Source organism: Salvelinus fontinalis, chromosome 8 (genome assembly GCF_029448725.1).
Source record: "Salvelinus fontinalis isolate EN_2023a chromosome 8, ASM2944872v1, whole genome shotgun sequence".
Classification (NCBI taxonomy): Eukaryota; Metazoa; Chordata; class Actinopteri; order Salmoniformes; family Salmonidae; genus Salvelinus; species Salvelinus fontinalis.
Window position 1 is genome coordinate 20,182,814 of NC_074672.1, and position 22,207 is coordinate 20,205,020.

Here is a 22,207-nt window from a genome sequence, read left to right on the forward strand (position 1 = left end):
ATACACGTGGTATACGGTTTGTTATACCCCGGCTGTCAGCCAATCGGCATTCAGGGCTCGACCCACCCAGTGTATAATTAAGAACAGCAGGCTTAGACACTTGACAACATTTTGTCTCAAAATGTATTTATTTTTAAACAAATACATTTGCACAATAAGCACTTGTCTCTCAAATACATTGTTACGGTTATTGGTTAGCTAGTGAATTTTTGCTATATTAGCACAGGCATGACATTGGTCAAACTCTCAAAACAAGACATGGCATCAATAACATTATAAACTGGATGGTTCGAGCCCTGAATGATGATTGGCTGAAAGTACCGTATACCACGGGTTTGACAAAACATTTATTTTTACTGCTCTAATTGCGTTGGTAACCAGTATATAACAGCAATAAGGCACCTCAGGGGTTTGTGGTATATGGCCAATATACCACGGCTAAGAGCTATTTGATAAAAATAGAAGTTTCGCAATGACTACGTTGTTAGTAGTGTACTGATATAATTAGGACTCGTGACAACCCGGTAACTTTGAGAAAAAACACGTTTTATATAGTTTGTGCCTGGTCTTCACAAACTACCACAGCTTCAAAAGCAAACACCGCCCATTTCTAAAATGTATCTTCTTAAAATGTGATTTTAAACTTAACCTCAACCACACTGCTAACCGTATGCCTAACCTTAAATTAAGACCAAAAAGCACGTTTTTGTTTATTTATTTTCACGTAAACAATTTTGACGTTGTGGCTGTGATGATAACTAGTGGAAACCGCTGTGCTTGTATCTGCACGCCCATTGGCTAGAATGGTCCCACCGCCTCCCGACCGCCTTCCATTTTTGAAGAGGTTTAATTGTTTGAGCAGCCACTAGAGTATCTGGTCAATATAATGTGATACGAGCTGAAACGAGCCACATTTGATTTCCCACATAGCTAGCAACAATGACAAGAGGCTGCCATCTGACCTTTCAGGATCATAATGCACGCCTTCCTGCCATATCGATGCGCGCACATTTTCTTGACGTTGTCAGCCAATCCGTCTAAACCTGGTTATTGTAAGTGATGTGGAAGGAAAATGATGTCCCTAGTTAGAAAGCTGCAGTTATGACTGACCAAGCTCGTCTAAAATCCATGCTCACCCCCTCCTTAGAACAACTCTGTAAGCCCTCTCCGTCCGCAGCAGGGTGACCACTCAGCCCCCAGCCAGCTTCCTCTTCACAGGGGGCAGCCTGTCAAGTTACCATGACAACAGCCCTGAGCCAGCCAAATAGTGCCATGCATGAGGGCCTGGCATACTCTGACCCTTTAGTCATTAGAATGACTTTGCAAAAATATAGTATTCTCATTGTTGTGGAAGGAGTGAGTGCGTGCATGTAATAACTGAATGGATTGTTATTTTGCTCTGTGGATTATTTGCACTTTTAAGTGTGGTACATTAACTGGAAATTGCACTTGCTTAGTGCGACAGTGAGAGATAATGTCCTGATACATTTGTTGAGACCCTCTGACTGTGTTGTGTAACATTTGCTTAGAATTCCTCACCCAACATGTTTTAATGTCATTCAATAAGACTCATGTAAACTTGGTTCTGTGAACCAAATTAGTATGTGAGAATTTTGTGATAAAAAGTGATAAAATATTGACGCAACCTTTTTGTGCCATCTATTCTCCTAGTGTAGGGTGGTGACTGGTTTTTACACATTTATTGGTCAGAGATTAGGTTTGAGGTTAGTGTCCTATAACATGCACACACACACAAGCTCAATTTACGAGACTTTACCTGTCATCTAATGAGAAGATAATACATTTTATTTATTGAAATACATCAGGTACTGACACAAATTTTGTATTAAAACAATTTTTTCCATGAGGCACTAGAAGGTACCAATTTTGGATACATTCTTTCAGCTTTATGCTTCAGCTCAAATAATAAAGCTTCACACATACAAACACTAAGTAGATCTAATATTTTCATCAAACCTTGATGTTGTTCTATTATTGACAAGTATATCCAAGAAATACCCTCAACTAACACAGAGATTGACTTTGGAGTTGGACTATTCCTGAAAGCAGTATACTGCATTTGCCTTCATGGCCAGACATTCCCAATGCCAGTGGACATTGGAATAGAGAGAATGAACATGATAAAGTGGTGTGTAAGTTGCCACCATCTGAAAGGTGGAATACATCCCTGCTTGGCTCTGTCCGTCTATAATCAGCAAGGCATGAGTGGCTCAGTGGAAGAGAATGTTCTTGTGCTTTATATTGGGATTCTGTTCTTTAGCCTCTCTCATGTGCTTGGGCTGCAGGGGAGGCATGTCTCCCCTCTTCTCACACGTCCACAGCTGCAGGGCCAAACAGAAGAACGTCAGAGTAGTCAAAATGCCGCAAAGTCTTTGTTGGTGGAGATGCAAGACAATCAAGAACTCATCTGGTCAATATTGACCCAGCGATGTCCTTTACTCACCTTCTTCCACTATTTCTCCAGCAAATACCGGACAAGGCGATAACCACATTTTGAGAGACTGAGGATCCTGTGATGGACTGTATCAGCTGTAACAACCAGGTAAAGATATGTTGAAATACATGCATCAGTGAATTTTCTGATTGAAATTGAACAGATTCAGATGAAATATTACATAACTGCCTAAAGGTCTTACCTTCTTTATAGCAGCTTTAGGGAAGGCAGAGCGTCTGTACATCTCATAGCAGTTAAAGCTGCTCCTCATAAAATGAGGAGACAAACCCTGGACAACACGAGGGGGAAATGTTAATGTACGAATTCTTGCAACAAATATTTGTCTTTGTGCAGTTACCACAAACACTTTGGTAATATAATGTAGAGTATCTGAATCTTACTGCATCTTCTGTATGTCATCCTCAACCTTTTGGCACCTCTCTGTTTTCTTCTCAGGCTCCACTTTCAGCTTTTTGGAAGCAGGGTGACCTGTGGTTACCTCATCCTCATCTCCAGCCACAGAGTCCTTCAGCAGGTCATGCGAAGTAAACAGAGGATTGTAGGGAAGATGTAACAAATAGTTAACTATATCTTGAATGCGGCTAGTGAGCTCTGTTGAGGTTGTTGTAGGGTTCCAGTACTTTTGGGGCCAATTTTCTTTCTATATCATGACACTCTATAAGTTATTTTATGTCCGTCCTCCATCATGAAAAATGATAGTTCTCTGAATTATATATTGTGTTGAAAACTTGTGGAATTAGGTGTGGCTTGAATGTGTGATCACACTTATGTTGAGGTGGGTCCTATTTTGGCCTTAAGTGCCTTTCTGCACTTAACGTTACCGGTTTGTTGATTGATTGCGAGGATGGATCTTCAGTGTCTGCATCCGAGGTCACGGGTACTTCTAAAGTGTCTTCGGTTTTAAGACTTTCTCCAGCAGCCAATGATTTCGCAGAGTTGGATTCAGTCTATCAGAGCCGGGTCTGCCATAGCTCATTTGAAATCTTACCACACCGATCGAACTTATAATTCTGCAACAGTCAAAGCGGCAATGGTCGACTCCAGAAACAAACTAGCTAAGTTAGCTGCTAGCAAAAAAATGACTTCACAGCTAACGTTAACTAGGCTAACTTACTAGCCTCTTGGAACTCAGTATATCTCGTTTATTGACGGTTAGGTGCTTTAGTAAAATACTAGCTAAAGCGCGAAAGAAAAATGTTTTGAAGCAACATCAATTTTTTTTTTAGAACATTCGCGGCCGGAAGCTGCTGCTGAAATCCACTTCCTTTTCCCGGGTCGTCACTAGTTACCATAGCCACAAAATCATAAACCCCGCCCATTTCTAAAATGTCTTTTTTAAAACCTAACCTTAATCACACTGCTAACCTTACGCCTAACCCTAACCTTAAATTAAACCAAAAAGCAAATTTTTATTTTCATGATTTTTTACGATATAGCCAATTTGGACATTGTGTTTGTGGTAACTAATGACAACTCCTTTCCAACTGTATTGTTCTTTATTGAGAGAATACTGAAAACAATTTGCGATTTTGTTTATAGTTATGTCTTTTCTCTGTCAGTTGAGTAAAGATACACACACTCAGTTATATTTTGTCCAGTGCTTTAGTTGAGTATTTCCATTCAACTAGGCATAATGCTTTGCTTGTCAATGGGAAATAAAATACTATGCTTTTTTTTCAGATGATGCTCTGGCTAAATGTCATTTGGTAATCGAAGTTTTAAATTATATCAATATGTCAATAGCCTCTTATTAACTGGAAAATACATTGAACTCTGGCACCCACATTTATTTTGTGTTTAACGATCCTACAGTTTTGTTTTTAAAGGAGAGAAAAAGGATGCCAACAGCTTATTATTGCATGTACAACCATGTGCACATGCACAGTGTACTTAATGTACACTTATTGTATTTAGTACAAATATATATTTAGCGCATATTTGGTAATAGAATAATCACCAAAATTAGAAATTATGAAAAAAATGACTGATCGACGTCAGATAGGGCCAGTTTCGAGGAAGTGACGCGCGCATGAGACTGGGCAAAGGAAGTTTGCTCCGTGGTACTGAACGAAACTTTTCCCCGGAGCTACAGTGGAAGATCAGAACAATCCTGGAGAATTGTGTTGCTGGGAGAGTGATCCAGTCGTGCAGGGAACCATTGTTTTCCTCAGTACGCCTGTGAGATTGGTAGAGAACCGCAAAGTATTTTTTCTCCCGTGTTCTAACCCCCTACTCTATCCGAGATGGGGAAGGAGCAGGAACTCCTAGAGGCGGCGCGCACTGGAAATCTTGCCGCTGTGGAAAAGCTTCTTTCTGGGAAACGACAATCGACTGGAAGTGGCAGTGGATCATCGGGGACTGGTGGAAGCAGCAATATCAGTGGTCACAATGCTTCTCACCCGCTGTCCAGCCTTCTCAGGTAGGGGAGATCAGTGGATGAATGGGAGGCAGAGCGCGAGGTGTTCCGATCAGGAACGTCGGTGCATGGGCGCGTTGTAAACGGCACAGCCACGTTCAGTAAACAACCTCCCGGATCAATCAGTTTATTGTATTTCGGTTGCAAGAACAGCAGCAGCAGCTATTAATTTGTTAGTTTGCATCCATGCAGTGGACCCTTGCTTCGCCATGTTTAATAACATGTTCACGTAGCCATGCACGCGCAATGAAGTGCCTCTTTGTTAGATGATCGTCAGTGAAAAATAAATACATGTAATGCAACATAAAACTCGTTACATATTCAAGATATTCATATGTAGTAGATTGCAACCTCGAGTCCTCATTTGTTTGTGTGGGCAGCTAAACTACTCACATGCTTTTTGGTTTGTCTAGACATTTTGGAACGTTGAGAAAAATAGTCTACGATCGCCCTAGCATAATTATAAAAATGTTTTTTATTGTCACAGGTGCAGTGAAATGTGTTATTTTATACATGGTCAGCCATAGTATTACGGAATTAGGGTTACGTGCCTTGCTCAAGGGCACATCGACAGATTTGTCGGCTCTGTATTCAATTCTGGGACATTTCGGTTACTGGCCCAACTCTCTAACCAATAGGCTACATGCCTATTAATGTTTGACGCCAGACCCATTCATTTTCGTATGCCACGGTGAAATTCGTTTACATAAACCAAGAAAAACGCAATAAAACAGGATCTGTGAGTGAAATGGGTCATGATTATTCCCCCTACATTTTGTTGCACCATGCCCTCCCGAAACTTGTCTCTACTAGCAAGTGGAAGGAATTGAGTTTGTCGGTGGACTGGGCAGTTGCATGCTCTTTTTTTACTTTTTGTTTTATTTTTTTTAACTTTGAGTCTATCTTGCTCAAGGTTATTAAATAAATAACACATTTTGTGCTTTTGGGATTAGAAAGATGGAGTGCACTTGGAATGCCCACTGAGAGTAGTGAGAAATAATGTCAGAGAGACTAATTTTGGTGACACTTTTGCTCTACAGCCCTTTCATGTAAAGGTTGCATGAGAAATGGGATGAAGGGAATACACAATGACCTAGGCTATTAGTAATTGCCCTGGGACCAGTGGTGCCCTTTGTGTACTCAGTAACATAACTCAAGGGGCATTTTAAAGAGGCCATTGTTGTTATGTTATGGTGCGTACATGGTAAACAAGAGAAGGGCAGTGTGCTGTTGGGGTAGTGGAAGACCCTCCTGCACCTTGTCTGAAACTACGCTACACATAACGACCAACCCTACAGAATAAACATGGGAAAAGATTGGGGATAACATGTTGAGAACATATTTCTCTTGATGTCTATGCCACAATACACATGCCAACGAGAGAGGTTTTTCATTATTTCCTGTTTTAAACGCTAGGACTAGATAAACCACTTGCAATTAGAATGCTGGCCACACACAGGTGCATAGCAGCCTTGTCAATCAACCTCCTAAAAGCCTCATCGAGGTGCCTACGTCCCATGGCTGAGACAAGTGGTTGCTAAAAGCCCCTAGGTGATGCGTCACTGTGCTACTCATGCCAGGCTGTACACTACACTGAATGTACTCTAGCTAATTACATGAAACCCTCTTAATCGGAAAACCAATTCAGGGATGTCATGATGCATTCAAGGCTGCCTCCATCCCTGCCTGTCTGTTACAGATCTGTGGGTGGACAGGGAATGAAGAGCCCATTGTATCAAATCAAATTGTATTTATCACATGCGCAAAATACAACTGGTGTAGACTTTACAGTAAAATCCTTGCTTATGAACCTTTTCCAACGATGCAGAGTAAAATAAATAAAAGTAAATAACGAGGAATAAAATAAAATACACAAGAATGAAGCTATATATAGCGAGTACCAGTACCAGATCAATGTGCAGAGGTACGAGGTATTTGAGGCAGATATGTACATGAAGGTGGGTAAAAGAGTAAAATAAAGAACAGAGTAGCAGCAGCAAATTATGAGTGTAAAAGAGTGTGAGTTTGTGGTGTCGGTATGCGTGTGTGTTATGTGTGTGCGTATGTCGTGTATGTGAGGGAGTGACATATAAAGTCTAGTGAGTGTGCTTAGAGTCAGTGCAAGAGTGTCAGTGCAGATTGTTTGGGTACCATTAATTGACTATTTAGCAGTCTGGCAATTTAGGGGTCTTATGGCTTGGGGGTAGAAGCTGTGCCGATGCTCTAGTACTGTTTGTCGGACGGTAGTAGAGTGAACAGTCTATGGCAATTTTTCAGGCCTTTCTCTGACATCGCCTGATTATAGAGGTCCTGGATGGCAGGGAGCTCAGCCGTAGTGATTTACTAGGCTGTCCACACCACCTCTGTATTACTTTGCGGTCAAGGGCAGTGCAATTGCCATACCAAGTGGTGATGCAGCCAGTCAAGATGCTCTCGATGGTGCAGCTGTAGAAGTTTTTGATAATCTGAAGGCCCATGCCAACTCTTTTCAGCCTCCTGTGACGGTAGAGGTGCTGCCGTGCCCTCTTCAAGACTGTGCAGGTGTGTGTGGACCCTGTTAAGTCCTTAGTGATGTGGACGCCAAAGAACTTGAAGCTCCCTGGTCTAGCTCACCGAATCAATGGCTGGCAACCAACCTCTTAGAAAATGTTTGTCTAGCACTTGTTGGAAATAAATATACCGATGGTCTATAGACTGTGAATATCTCCAGCCTAGTAATATCCACTTTTCTGAAGATCTGTGAGCGCTTTAGCTTTTCAAATATACTGTTGGCATTGCCTCTGTGTATATATGAGCTATACGGAAGTATGGACATGTAGCCTATGCTTACCCCCAAGTGGCCCAGGGGGAGATCTTCTATTATTTGTGACATTTGATTTAGCGCATGTAATGAAATGACAATACATTTAGGGCACGTGTCAAACACTTTCCATGGAGGGCCGAGTGTCTGTGGGTTTTTGCTCCACCCTTGTACTTGATTGATGAATTAAGTTCACTAATTAGTAAGGAAATCCCCTTACCTGGTTGTCTAGGTCTTAATTGATGACCAAAAACCCACGGACATTCGGCCCTCCATCAAATGAGTTTGCCCTCCCCTGGTTAAGGAGCATCTGTGAAATTACCATACTGATTCAGACATCGGTTCAATAGAGTTCTTTCACTAAAGACGGTTGGCCTGTTTGTGTGCAGCTTGCTCGGCTTATTTTCATGGTGGAAAATAACTTATCTTTAGGCCTAGGCCCACATCTGTGCATGTTCAACTTTCATGTTGAACTACTTCACCTGCAAAAAGTGGTTGTTGTTACAACTGATGTAGAAATTTGACATGGTGCAATATTATTTCCAGAAAACCCATCTAGGTTGTTGTTACATTGACATCTGTTAATAGCACAGGCACAGCATAGGTAGTTGCCCTTCTTTGCACAATGCATGCAACAGTATTTGTATTCCCACAGTAACTGTCAGCATTGGTGATGGTGTGTTGAATTTGTGCAGAATTTTTGCCATTCTTCCTATGGAATGGAGTACATGTTGAGACTTGTGGTGTTTTCGTAGCCAGGCAGGAGCACAGCTTTGCTCTGCAGAATGTCTGCTCTTCCTTAACACCTGAATGGAAGATGCAATTGAACAGACAATGAACCCTTCATGTTCAGAAGCCCCACATTTGCGTTGTGTTACTCTGAAACAGAAAGAGAAATGGATGGAATGACACTGGATAGCATTCCCCACAGCTATCCTAGTGAGAGACAGGGAGCCCAAGGCGTCAACATTACCTTCTCAGCATCAATACTAACCTTCCAGACTGAACAGCAGCAGACTGACGCCTGATAAGGCTTTCCTGTTTACCAGGGTTGGGTTCAATGACATGCCACTGCCAGTCAATGCCAGAACATGTGGTATTCAGTTGACAAGTTGAATATCAATTCACTTCCTGAATTCACTTCCATTTAAATAGAATTTACCTCTGTTATTTTAGATTGCTTATATGGCCTTTTGACTGCCGCTGTGCAAACTTCTCTACAATAGCCTAGGCTTTATCACATGTTCTATGTGTCAATGGATGTGTTTTATTCCAGTGGCTCAAGATCAACAAAGAAGCAGAAGTGGTGAAGCACTATGTCATACATTAACGTCAAGCTATGCCTTTACAAATAGTGTACTGTACACTTACTGCAACGTACTGCCCGCATCTCACTCTGGCCCCATGATCCGTCTCGATCCTGGAGGTCCACAAGAAGAGCTCCTCTCTGGCACTTCCTGTCCCAGGTTGTCCAAACAACCCCAGCTGCTGGTACTGGGCTAGAGGCCGGGGTAAACGGAGTCCATGGCAGGCCAGGGAAAGAGAGAGAGCCTGGCCTGCCCATTGTGGGGAAATTAGCAGAGGAATGCGTGGAGCAGCACTGACTGAACTGACACTCACAGAGTTAAGCCAGATGAAGGGTTGTCTCCTAAATTCACAGCCAGCTCCTTTGTCCCATTGACACAGCACAGAGAGGATCGCTTTTCATATTTATCAGGCCCCAAGGAACAGTTTGGGCTTTTTCTAGACTAAGTGTCCAAATGGAAAAAGAGAGCTTTCAGTGCAGTGGTACAAAATACCTTTTTAAATGCATTCCCTTTTCTCCAAATTGACTATTTTAATAGTACTGTAGGTCCTTAGTCAGTCAAGAAAGCTGGATAGACTTTGGCTGTTTTGTAGCTAGATACTGTGGCAGTCGGGATTAGGTTGTTCAAGTAGGCCAACTGAAATGTAAGCCTGCGTTTCGCTTCTGTCACCATTTGTGAAATGTCATTGTGGGGAAGTGGTCAAGGGACAGGACCTGCTGCCAGAGGAGGTTTTAGGAAGTTTGAATTAAGTTCTTGCCCTGAGTGACCCAGAGTGTAGGCTACATACACACTGAGGCCTCTAAGTTCTGCAGGTTTGTTGGTCTTGTTTTGCTAAAATATGCATAAAAAACACATTTGAAGAAATATGTAGCCTAGACAGAGTTTACAGAGTACAGACGTCAGATGGATCCTAACCAGTAACCACAGAGGAAGGTACTGGGAGGAAAGATGTGTGCCAGCCAGGCTCAGCTCTTTTGCTCAAATCCGAGTGGTGATTATAATAAGCCCCAAGCTGCAATTGTGCAACAACGGTCACAGAAAGTGAATTGTGTTTCCACTCAAATCTTCTTGCATGTAGGGTTTCTGGTCAGTCCCTGTGTAGTTGGACCTCCCTTGTGAAAATGTAACTTGCTAGCTACCAGCTCGTAACTTGCTAGCTACCAGCTCAAGACCAAATAGCCAATGCCTTGTTAGCACATTATTTTTTTTAGCTTAGTCCAGGGGTTTTCAAATTTTTCTTGCCCAGGGACACCCACCCAGGCAAACCGGCAACCCAGGGACCCCCTCATGTTAGCAAAAAAATAAATGTCTTATCAGGTGAATAATAATGACAAGTAGAAGTAATGCATTTTTAAATGAATAGATTTGGTAGAAAGTTTCATTATTTTAACTTCCCCACAGTTCTTTGGAAGAGGGAGTGTAAACTCTAACATACCTTTCTAGCTAATAGGCTATCTTGGCGGCAGAGAGAATTTTGTCGTTGTAATGCATGTTTTCTGCAATTCTACAAATGTTTCCACTGAGCTGAGAGGACATTTTTGCAGATTTGAATCAAATTTCCAGTAATTCTACATAGTTTGCTATGGAACCGAGATCCAATCTAGCCGTTTTAAAGCTAACTTCCTGAAATTCTATGCGTTTTGCCATGACTAATGCTGTGTTCCTCTGCTCAAACATTATAACAACATCAATAGTTATGTGCCCTGGATCACTCTTTAAAAAATAAAATAAAATCCAGTTTTCTGAGTGTCTAGCTTTTGTTTTATTGTTAGTTCTCAAAGATGGTATTATTAAAAAAAAATATATAGTTCAATATATTTTCTGCATGCTTTCTATCTGGTTTTGGTAATTTAAGTTGACACTGAAACTGTTTTTACATCCCGAAAATGAACATTTAGACGCCCAGCCCGACTAAGAAATTTCTATAAAGAAAAATAACCTGTAATTAGCTCCAAACACTGTAATTTCCACCATATTAAAGGGATGGTTTGATATTTTGGCAATGAAGCCATTTATCTACTTCCCCAGAGGTGGATGAACAGGAACAGCTAGCATGCTAACTGTTCCTGTAGACTTCGAGTCATTGTGCTAACGCTATTTAGCATTGGCTTTTGAACCTACCTCCAACTTTCTTCATACTGGATGCAGAGACATAAAAATGGTGCCAAAAATGGTATTATGTTGTAGCTTGCGATATTCATTAAAAAAAATATTTTTCAAACAAAAAATCCCTCTATATATCTATATATATATTGTTTGTTTAATAACAACAGAAGTGGTTGCAATGGAACGATGCACATATTTAATGAAATAAAGCCATTTGGTTTCTCTGTTATGCATGCATGTTCTGTCCTTCATTTAGCATGACTGGTTTGTCCACTTTGTGCAATTTGAATGTTCATATCTGTCCGTGGCAGGGAAACAGCAAAGGGTGTCATAAGTATTCACGTAGTCATTTCAGCCACTCAAGAGACCATGGTGTCTCCACAGACCGTAGAGCTCTCTGCAGGAATCACTTATGCATTCCTAGAATCTGTCTGTGGTTTAATGTTAACAGTGATGTGACGCTACCCACCCAGGCATGTGGTGAACCAGGAAGAGAATGCTAATTAAATGGTAGTTCAGTAGAATGCCTGGCACCCAGGTAGTGTCTCCTGTAGCTAAGAGCTAAGTTAAAAGTTTGGTAAACAGCATGCAGTGAGTGTCACGTTCAGGGGATGGAGTGGTGATCTCTGAACTTCTTTCTGGTTCCATCCAGGAGAGAGAAGTGGTAGCTGTAAAATCTAACACCCATGTGTTGGTATTCCTAAAGTATTTGAATTTGGGATGACAGTCTGAATGTGAGGCCATGTAAGATTTACAATCAACATGTTTGTCTTGTCAGAGAAAGCTGAAGAAAGCAGTAGGCTAATAGACATAGGTGGCGGGCCTCCTTTACCCATGATGAATTCCACAGACTTGGGGGTGAAGACAGAGAGATGCTTCTGTGAAGAGGCCTCTCTTGGCCCTGCCATGTGACAGTGGCAGATTATCATTGCTGTAAGCTATGAAAATAAATAGTTACACGCTCTCGCTCTCACTCTCTCTCTCATATATATATATATATATATATATAGAATAATAGTGAAGACATCAAAACTACGAAATAACATATGGAATCATGTAGTTACTAAAAAAGTGTTGGCAAAGTGTTAAACAAATCAAAATATATTTGAGATTGTTCAAGGTAGCCACCATTTGCCTTGATGACAGCTCTTGGCATTCTCAACCAGCATCACCTGGAATGCTTTCCCAACCTTCTTGAAGGAGTTCCCATATATGCTGAGCACTTGTTGGCTGCTTTACCTTCACTCTGTGGTCCAACTCATCCCAAACCATCTCAATTGGGTTGAGGTCGGGTGATTTATGTAGGCCAGGTCATCTGATGCAGTACTCCATCACTCTCCTTCTTGGTAAATAGCCCTTACACAGCCTGGAGGTGTGTTGGGTTGTTATTCCTGTTGAATAACAAATTATCGTCCCACTTAGCGCAAACCAGATGGGATCGCTGCAGAATGCTGTGGTAGCCATGCTAGTTAAGTGTGCCTTGATGTCTACACTATTATTCTACAATGTAGAAAATAGTCAAATACAGAAACCCTGGAATGTGTAGGTGTGTCCATACATTTGACTGGTACTGTGTGTGTGTTATATATAACACACACACACACACAGTCAGCACCTCTACACAAAATGATTTTCTCTGGGTGTGCACCATCTCATGCTTTTTACATGACTATTGCTGCCACTACACATCTATAAATACGGTTGAAGTCGGAAGTTTACATACACTTAGGTTGGAGTCATGAAAACACATTTTTCAACCACTCACTACAAACTATAGTTTTGTCAAGTTGGTTAGGACATCTACTTTGTGCATGACACAAGTCATTTTTCCAACAGTTGTTTACAGACAGATTATTTCACTTATAAATTCACTGTATCACAATTCCAGTGGGTCAGAAGTTTACATACACTAAGTTGACTGTGCCTTTAAACAGCTTGGAAAATTCCAGAAAATTATGTCATGGCTTAGAAGCTTCTGATAATTCACACCATTTCAGTCAATTGGAGGTGTACCTGTGGATGTATTTCAAGGCCTACCTTCAAACTCAGTGCCTCTTTGCTTGACAGCATGTGAAAATCAAAAGAAATCAGCCAAGACCTCAGAAAGAAATTGTAGACCTCCGCAAGTCTGGTTCATCCTTACGGCAATTTCCAAACACCTGAAGGTACCACGTTCAGTACAAACAGTAGCATGCAAGTATAAACACCAGGGGACCACGCAGGCGTCATACCGCTCAGGAAGGAGGTGCGTTCTGTGTCCTAGAGATGAACGTACTTTGGTGCGAAAAGTGCAAATCAATCCCAGAACAACAGCAAAGGACCTTGTGAAGATGCTGGCCTAAACGGGTACAAAAGTATCTATATCCACAGTAAAACGAGTCCTATATCGACATAGCCTGAAAGGCCACTCAGCAAGGAACAAAAATAGAACTGTTTGGCCATAATGACCATCGCTATATCTGGAGGAAAAAGTGGGAGACTTGCAAGCCGAAGAACACCATCCCAACCGTGAAGCACGGGGGTGGCAGCATCATGTTGTGGGGGTGCTTTGCTGCAGGAGGGACTGGTGCACTTCACAAAATAGATGGCATCATGAGGAAAGACAATTATGTGGATATATTGAAGCAACATCTCAAGACATCAGTCAGGAAGTTAAAGCTTGGCCTTCCAAATGGACAATGACCCAAAGCCTACTTCCAAAGTTGTGGCAAAATGGCTTAAGGACAACAAAGTCAAGGTATTGGAGTGGCCATCACCAAGCCCTGACCTCAATCCCATAGAAAATTTGTGGGCAGAACTGAAGAAGCGTGTGCGAGCAAGGAGGCCTAGAAACCTGACTCAGTTACACCAGCTCTGTCAGGAGGAATGGGCCAAAATTCACCCAACTTATTGTGGGAAGATTGTGGAAGGCTACTTTCTGACCCATTGGGAATGTGATGAAAGAAATAAAAGCTGAAAAAAATCATTCTCTCAACTATTATTCTAAAATTTCACATTCTTAAAGTAAAGTGGTGATCCTAACTGACCTAAGACGGGGAATTTTTACTAGGATTAAGTGTCAGGAATTGTGAAAAACGGAGTTTAAATGTATTTGGCTAAGGTGTATGTAAACTTCCAACTTCAACTGTAGATTGTTTCACTGCATAACTTTGATTGTGCTCACAGTCCTATTCAAATCAAATCAAATCAAATTTTATTAGTCACATACACATGGTTAGCAGATGTTAATGCGAGTGTAGCGAAATGCTTGTGCTTCTAGTTCCGACAATGCAGTAATAACAACAAGTAATCTAACCTAACAATTCCACAACTACTTCCTTATACACGCAAGTGTAAAGGGATAAAGAATATGTACATAAAGATATATGAATGAGTGATGGTACAGAACGGCATAGGCAAGATGCAGTAGATGGTATAGAGTACGGTATATACATATACATATGAGATGGGTAATATAGGGTATGTAAACATTATATTAAGTGGCATTGTTTAAAGTGGCTAGTGGTACATTTTTACATAATTTCCATCAATTCCCATTTTTAAAGTGGCTGGAGTTGAGTCAGTATGTTGGCAGCGGCCGCTAAATGTTAGTGGTGGCTGTTTAACAGTCTGATGGCCTTGAGATAGAAGCTGTTTTTCAGTCTCTCGGTCCCTGCTTTGATGCACCTGTACTGACCTCGCCTTCTGGATGATAGCGGGGTGAACAGGCAGTGGCTTGGGTGGTTGTTGTCCTTGATGATCTTTATGGCCTTCCTGTGACATCGGGTGGTGTAGGTGTCCTGGAGGGCAGGTAGTTTGCCCCCGGTGATGCGTTCTGCAGACCTCACTACCCTCTGGAGAGCCTTACGGTTGTGGGCGGAGCAGTTGCCGTACCAGGCGGTGATGCAGCCCGTCAGGATGCTCTCGATTGTGCATCTGTAGAAGTTTGTGAGTGCTTTTGGTGACAAGCCGAATTTCTTCAGCCTCCTGAGGTTGAAGAGGCGCTGCTGCGCCTTCTTCACAACGCTGTCTGTGTGGGTGGACCAATTCAGTTTGTCCGTGATGTGTACACCGAGGAACTTAAAACTTTCCACCTTCTCCACTACTGACCCGTCGATGTGGATAGGGGGGTGCTCCCTCTGCTGTTTCCTGAAGTCCACAATCATCTCCTTTGTTTTGTTGACGTTGAGTGTGAGGTTATTTTCCTGACACCACACTCCGAGGGCCCTCACCTCCTCCCTGTAGGCCGTCTCGTCGTTGTTGGTAATCAAGCCTACCACTGTAGTGTCATCCGCAAACTTGATGATTGAGTTGGAGGCGTGCATGGCCACGCAGTCGTGGGTGAACAGGGAGTACAGGAGAGGGCTCAGAAAGCACCCTTGTGGGGCCCCAGTGTTGAGGATCAGCGGGGTGGAGATGTTGTTACCTACCCTCACCACCTGGGGGCGGCCCGTCAGGAAGTCCAGGACCCAGTTGCACAGGGCGGGGTCGAGACCCAGGGTCTCGAGCTTGATGACGAGTTTGGAGGGTACTATGGTGTTAAATGCTGAGCTGTAGTCGATGAACAGCATTCTCACATAGGTATTCCTCTTGTCCAGATGGGTTAGGGCAGTGTGCAGTGTGGTTGCGATTGCGTCGTCTGTGGACCTATTGGGTCGGTAAGCAAATTGGAGTGGGTCTAGGGTGTCCGGTAGGGTGGAGGTGATATGGTCCTTGACTAGTCTCTCAAAGCACTTCATGATGACGGAAGTGAGTGCTACGGGGCGGTAGTCGTTTAGCTCAGTTACCTTAGCTTTCTTGGGAACAGGAACAATGGTGGCCCTCTTGAAGCATGTGGGAACAGCAGACTGGGATAAGGATTGATTGAATATGTCCGTAAACACACCAGCCAGCTGGTCTGCGCATGCTCTGAGGACGCGACTGGGAATGCCGTCTGGGCCTGCAGCCTTGCGAGGGTTAACACGTTTAAATGTTTTACTCACCTCGGCTGCAGTTTTAAAGATTAACAGTATATAAGGAACAAGCTAGCTTAAGCTCTTGCCTTACAATGATCATCATTGTGGACTGGGGGCCTAAACAGAATAGAACCCTCCCCCAATTGGGTTATCAAATTAGATTTTGCGATTTGGGTAGATTCCAGAAAGACAATTACACAAAACTTTTAAGTCTCAACTGTTCCAATGTTATTTTCTCTGCCCAAAATGAGAAGGCAGAAATAGAAGCTAATCTTGACAGGAAAACTACAGCGCATTAGTTCCAGATAAGAACTTGGATCCCGACAGAAACCAGTGTTATTTATAGGTTCCCACTGCGGTTACTGTGTTAAAACAAACAGAAAAAGGACCCGCCTCTCGACTGTGAGTCTGGTATTTCACTAGAGAAACAGACACCTCTAATGAACTCTCAACTACGATGTGTTTGTTTGAATGACCCTTCTTCCACCCCTCACAGTGAATAACGTCAGTGGTACTGGAGGACAAAATGTGTGTCCTCCTAATATGAGAGACAGAGTTGTGTGTGGCATGATGTGTGCATTAGTATTTGAAAAAGTCTGTTTATAACTAGTTCCAGAGACATACAGTAACACTTTCACCCAGGCATGTTTCTGAGCCCAGGCAACAAGGGAGCTCCTGCCCCAGAAGTTATGGTCTCCCTGGCATGGTGTCTCTCCCTCTGTCTCCTTCTCCCTCACTGCTGCTCTCAGCGGTCTCCTGCCCACCTGCTGGGACCCCAGCCAACCCCCAGACTTCAAACATGTTTTACTTGAAGTCAGGAGAGAGAAATAATTGTCCTCAATAAAATGCACACAGGCCACCAATTTAAGCCCTAGCTCGTTTTAACTTCTGCTTTGCTGACATTTTCATGCTTTTCCAAGCTCATTCTTATTTATTTTGTTTGAGGAAGTCTGTTTATATTATGAAATGTCAGTGCTAAAATGGTTGTCTTGAACAAACCAGGCTAATCTGTTTTCTCCAGAGTCTATTTGCACTTCCCACTATCATATTGATGTGAACATTGATGGATGCATATACTGTTATTAGAGCAGGTTTCTTCAGTGTATTCTGGATGACCGTATGTTGACTGGTGTAAGACATTTTATTTTTTATTCGCCACTTCCTGATCTGTTGGGAAATCATGTCCTCTTTCAATTAAATTCAATGGCTTTATTGGCATGGGAAACATATGTTAACATTGACAAAGAAAGTGAAGTAGATACTAAAAGTGAAATAAAAAATAAAAATTAACAGTTAACATTACACTCACAGAAGTTCCAAAAGAATAAAGACATTTCAAATGTTATATGTCTATATACAGTGTTGTAACGATGTGCAAATAGTTACGGTAAAAAAAGGGAAAATAAATTAACATAAATATGGGTTGTATTTACAATGGTGTTTGTTCTTCACAGGTTGCCCTTTTCTTGTGGAAACAGGTCACAAATCTTGCTGCTGTGATGGCACATTGGTATTTCACCCAGTAGATATGGGAGTTTATCAAAATTGGGTTTGTTTTCAAATTCTTTCTGGATCTGTGTAATCTGAGGGAAATATGTGTCTTTAATATGGTCATACATTTGGCAGGAGGTTAGGAAGTGCAGCTCAGTTTCTACCTCTTTCTCTCTACACCTCTCTCTTTCTCTCTCCCCACACCTCTCTGTGCATACAACATACATTGTATGTGGTGTCTGTGGCCAACATCTAGCAGAGCAGGGAGGAAACACAGAGATACACGAGGAGAAACCTTGGGTCCTTGGCATGACTGGGAATTGCTGCTGCCTGGTTCGTCCGGGTGGATTGTAGCTGTAACTAAACAGCAACTTGCTATTTCAAATAAAATGCCGGTAGAGGATATAGCAAGGGTCTCCATCAGGTTGATCGCCGCCCACCTATCAGTAGCTCATCCAAAAATTCTGAAAATACATGCAAATTTCACGTTCCACCGCAAACTATCATAAACAAGTATCAGACACCGCAAGCTCCCAGCTGCTATATAATCAACTCAACATTGCAGTTAACACAGGAGTGGGATAATTTTTTTAACCTTTATTTAACTAGCCAAGTCGGTTAAGAACAAATTCTTATTTTCATTGACGCCCTAGTGGGTTAACTGCTTTGTTCAGGGGCAGAATGACAGATTTTTACCTTGTCAGCTCGGGGATTCGATCTTGCAACCTTTTGGTTACTAGTCCAATGCTCTAACCACTAGGCTACCTGCCACCCCAATGTCAAAGTAGGCTTACTGTATAGTACTGTATATAATTTATAGCGATTATTTATATATATATATATATATATATATATATATATATATATATATATATATATATATATATATATATATATATATATATATATATATATATATGTATATATATATGTATATATATATATATATATATGTATATATATATATATATATATATATATATATATGTATATATATGTATATATATATAAATAAATTTATTTTTTTAAATTTGCCATGAAATGAGCAGCAGCAGTACAGAACCATCGCTAGCCCGGCACATTAGATGTCACATTCATCACTTGCTAGATGCACAACTAAAGGGAAATTACACTCAAAAACCAATTTGTTCTACATTTTAAAAAATATAATGTATTTTGATGTGATTTAAGCATTGATATGGACTCAGAACATCCAATTTAGTTGTTTCTCTATGAACAATTGTAATTTTGAGTGAAAAACAAAAAATCTAAAACCAGGAAAAATAAAACTGAGAACCTAATGTGGGAAAATATAAAACAGAATTTGGGGAAAAATAACCAGATTTTATAGGGCCCCCTTTAGAGTGGTTTCTTAAACATTATTTGAGCAGTTACAGTGCATTCGTAAAGTATTCAGACCCCTTCATTTCCCCCCACATTTTGTTACAGCCTTATTCTAAAATGAATTAAATTAATTGTTTTCCTCATCAATCTACACACAATACCCCATAATGACAAAGTGAAAACAGGTTTTAAAAAATGTAAGCAAATTTATTTAAAAAATTACATATTATTTACATAAGTATTCAGACCCTCTGCTATGAGACTCAAAATTGAACTCGGGTGCATCCTGTTTCCATTGATCATCCTTGAGATGTTTCTACAACTTGATTGGAGTCCCCCTCTGGTAAATTCAATTGATTGGACATGATTTGGAAAGGCACACACCTGTCTATAAGGTCACACAGTTGACCGTTCATGTCAGAGCAAAAACCAAGCCATGAGGTTGAAGGAATTGTCTGTAGAGCTCCGAGAGAGGATTGTGTCTAGGCACAGATCCTGGGACGGGTACCAAAACATTTCTGCAGCATTTAAGGTGTTTTTCAGCGGCAGGGATTGGGAGACTAGTCAGGATCGAGGGAAAGATGAACAGAGCAAAATACAGAGAGATCCTTGACGAAAACCTGCTCCAGAGCGCTTAGGATCTCAGACTGGGGCAAATGTTCACCTTCCAACAAGACAACGACCCTAAGCACACAGCCAAGACAATGCAGGAGTGGCTTCGGGACAAGTCTGAATGTCCTTGAGTGGCCCAGCCAGAGCCCGGACTTGAACCCGATCTAACATCTCTGGAGAGACCTGAAAATAACTCGGCAGCGACGTTCCCCAGCCAGCCTGACGGAGCTTGAGAGGATCTGCAGAGAAGAATGGGAGAAACTCCCCAAATACAGGTGTGCCAAGCTTGTAGCGTCACACCCATGAAGACTCGAGGCTGTAATCACTGCCAAAGGTGCTTCAAGAAACTACTGAGTAACGGTTCTGAATACTTACGTAAATGTTTTTGTTTATACATTTTTGCAAACATTTCTAAAAAAAAAAACTGTTATTGCTTTGTCATTATTGGGTATTGTGTTTTAGATTTAATGAGGAAAAACAAATGTAATACATTTTAGAATAAGGCTGTAACGTAATAAACTGGAAAAAGTCAAGGGATCTGAACTTTCTGAATGCACTGTAAATTGACAGAAAACACAATTTTTATTTTATTTTTTATTTTTATTTCACCTTTATTTAACCAGGTAGGCAAATTGAGAACACGTTCTCATTTACAATTGCGACCTGGCCAAGATAAAGCAAAGCAGTTCGACACATACAACAACACATAGTTACACATGGAGTAAAACAAACAAACAAATACAGTCAATAATACAGTGAAAAATAAGTCTATATACAATATGAGCAAGTGAGGTGAGATAAGGGAGGTGAAGGCAAACAAAATATATATATAAATAAATAAGAAGTATAAAAAGGCCATGGTGGCGAAGTAAATACAATATAGCAAGTAAAAAAAATAAAAAATATAGTAGAGATAGTAGAGACAGAAATAATGGGGTGCAAAGGAGCAAAATAAATAAATAAATACAGTAGGTAAAGAGGTAGTTGTTTGGGCTAAATTATAGATGGGCTATGTACAGGTGCAGTAATCTATGAGCTGCTCTGACAGCTGGTGCTTAAAGCTAGTGAGGGAGATAAGTGTTTCCAGTTTCAGAGATTTTTGTAGTTCGTTCCAGTCATTGGCAGCAGAGAACTGGAAGGAGAGGCGGCCAAAGGAAGAATTGGTTTTGGGGGTGACCAGAGATGTATATACCTGCTGGAGCGCGTGCTACAGGTAGGTGCTGCTATGGTGACCAGCGAGCTGAGATAAAGGGGGACTTTACCTAGCAGGGTCTTGTAGGTGACCTGGAGCCAGTGGGTTTGGCGACGAGAATGAAGCGAGGGCCAGCCAACGAGAGTGTACAGGTCGCAGTGGTAATAATGCACTAATAATGCACTACTTTCTATTTTACACTAAAGACCCGGGGAAGGGTTGCAGGGGAGAAAAGTCGAATGTGCCTTTTTTGAAAGCTAGAGAGAAATTAATAGCTCGCAACATTTTTTTACTTCTTTAGTAGCACTCATTCTAGAAAAGTTTGGATACCCCTGCGATATAGCATGGAGTGTGAGTTTGGCAAGGCTGTGTAGTTACTGCCATGGCTTCTGTTGGGAAATCAGTGTGGGTAAATGCCAGCCTGTTTTGAGGGACATGCTGAAAGAATTATTTTCTCACACCATCTGATCCTCCTCATCTTTCAAATTCTGTATCTTTCTTTTCCATCTCTTTGGCACCAGTGTGCGTCTTCTTTTGGACCATTAACATGCTCTACTGTCAGAGCGGCGTGTGGCGTAAGCAGTTTATCCTCACCTCCTGCTGCATCACAGATGCTGTGTGAAACAGACGCTCACGGAGAGCTGTTCACGTGCCATGAAGACTCAATCATGCTACACAGCCATACACACAGGCTGAAATGGTAAAAATATTCTGAATTAACAACTAGATAAAGCTGTCAACTAACTATGATTGCTAATGAGCTAAACCTGACAGGCTGCCTCTGTCCATAACTATTATATGCAGGGATTTTGCTTCTACTCTCTTTTGACTAAGGTGTTGGTTACCATTTCAAGGCCAAGGATGTCTCTCTTGTCAAAATATATTTTCTTTGCCTCTAAAAATCTAGTTGCGAGAGATTTTAGGACTGCTTGTTAAGTTAGGGCTTTGTAAGCTCTTACTCTGGATGTTTTTTTTCTGTATGCAATATTGTGTTAAAGAAATGTGTGCTTTCCAGGATAAATTGTATGTTCCATCTAAAAGGACCAATGACCACCAATATGTGAAGTTCATAGGAGCATGTCAAATGAAAGCTAATAGTCTCTATATTTTTGAGAAATTAAGGTATATTTAAAATGTTCTACCATTTTTGCTCCTACAAATTTGGAATAAGCAAAGACTTCTGTTTTTTGTCACACAGATGGAATAGATGTCTTTTAGAAAACATCTACCAGAGAAGGTATTAAGGTATTACAAATACATAAAAACATACTTGGATGCAATGTTACCTACATTTTGGGAGGGCACTGAGCGATTTCAGGTCTGCTGAGTGTAAACTTGAACATTGTAAAAATTCTGTGATAACTTCCGACGAGTTTACCTTTAACACTGAGGTTGTACTTACTTGAAGTTACAGTTTTAACAGTGGTCTAGTGGGCTACTCTGGCTAGCTGATCATAATGTAAGCCTACAAGAGTGCCCTACTATCAAAAACAATGGAGCAAATGCATCCCATAACATTTTAACATGGA

At 41.3% G+C, this 22,207-nt stretch overlaps 1 protein-coding gene across 8 annotated transcripts in view; it reads left to right on the forward strand.

The window, feature by feature from the left end:
• Positions 1-4,498: 4,498 nt before the first annotated feature.
• Positions 4,499-22,207, forward strand: part of LOC129860833 (ankyrin repeat and SAM domain-containing protein 1A-like) — a 108,272-nt gene continuing 90,563 nt past the window's right edge. For all 8 annotated transcript variants that reach the window (XM_055931649.1, XM_055931653.1, XM_055931656.1 and 5 more), the window contains exon 1: positions 4,499-4,895. In XM_055931649.1, the coding sequence (XP_055787624.1) occupies positions 4,720-4,895 (176 nt within the window). In that variant the 5' untranslated portion in view covers positions 4,499-4,719. The remainder of the gene's footprint in view (positions 4,896-22,207) is intronic.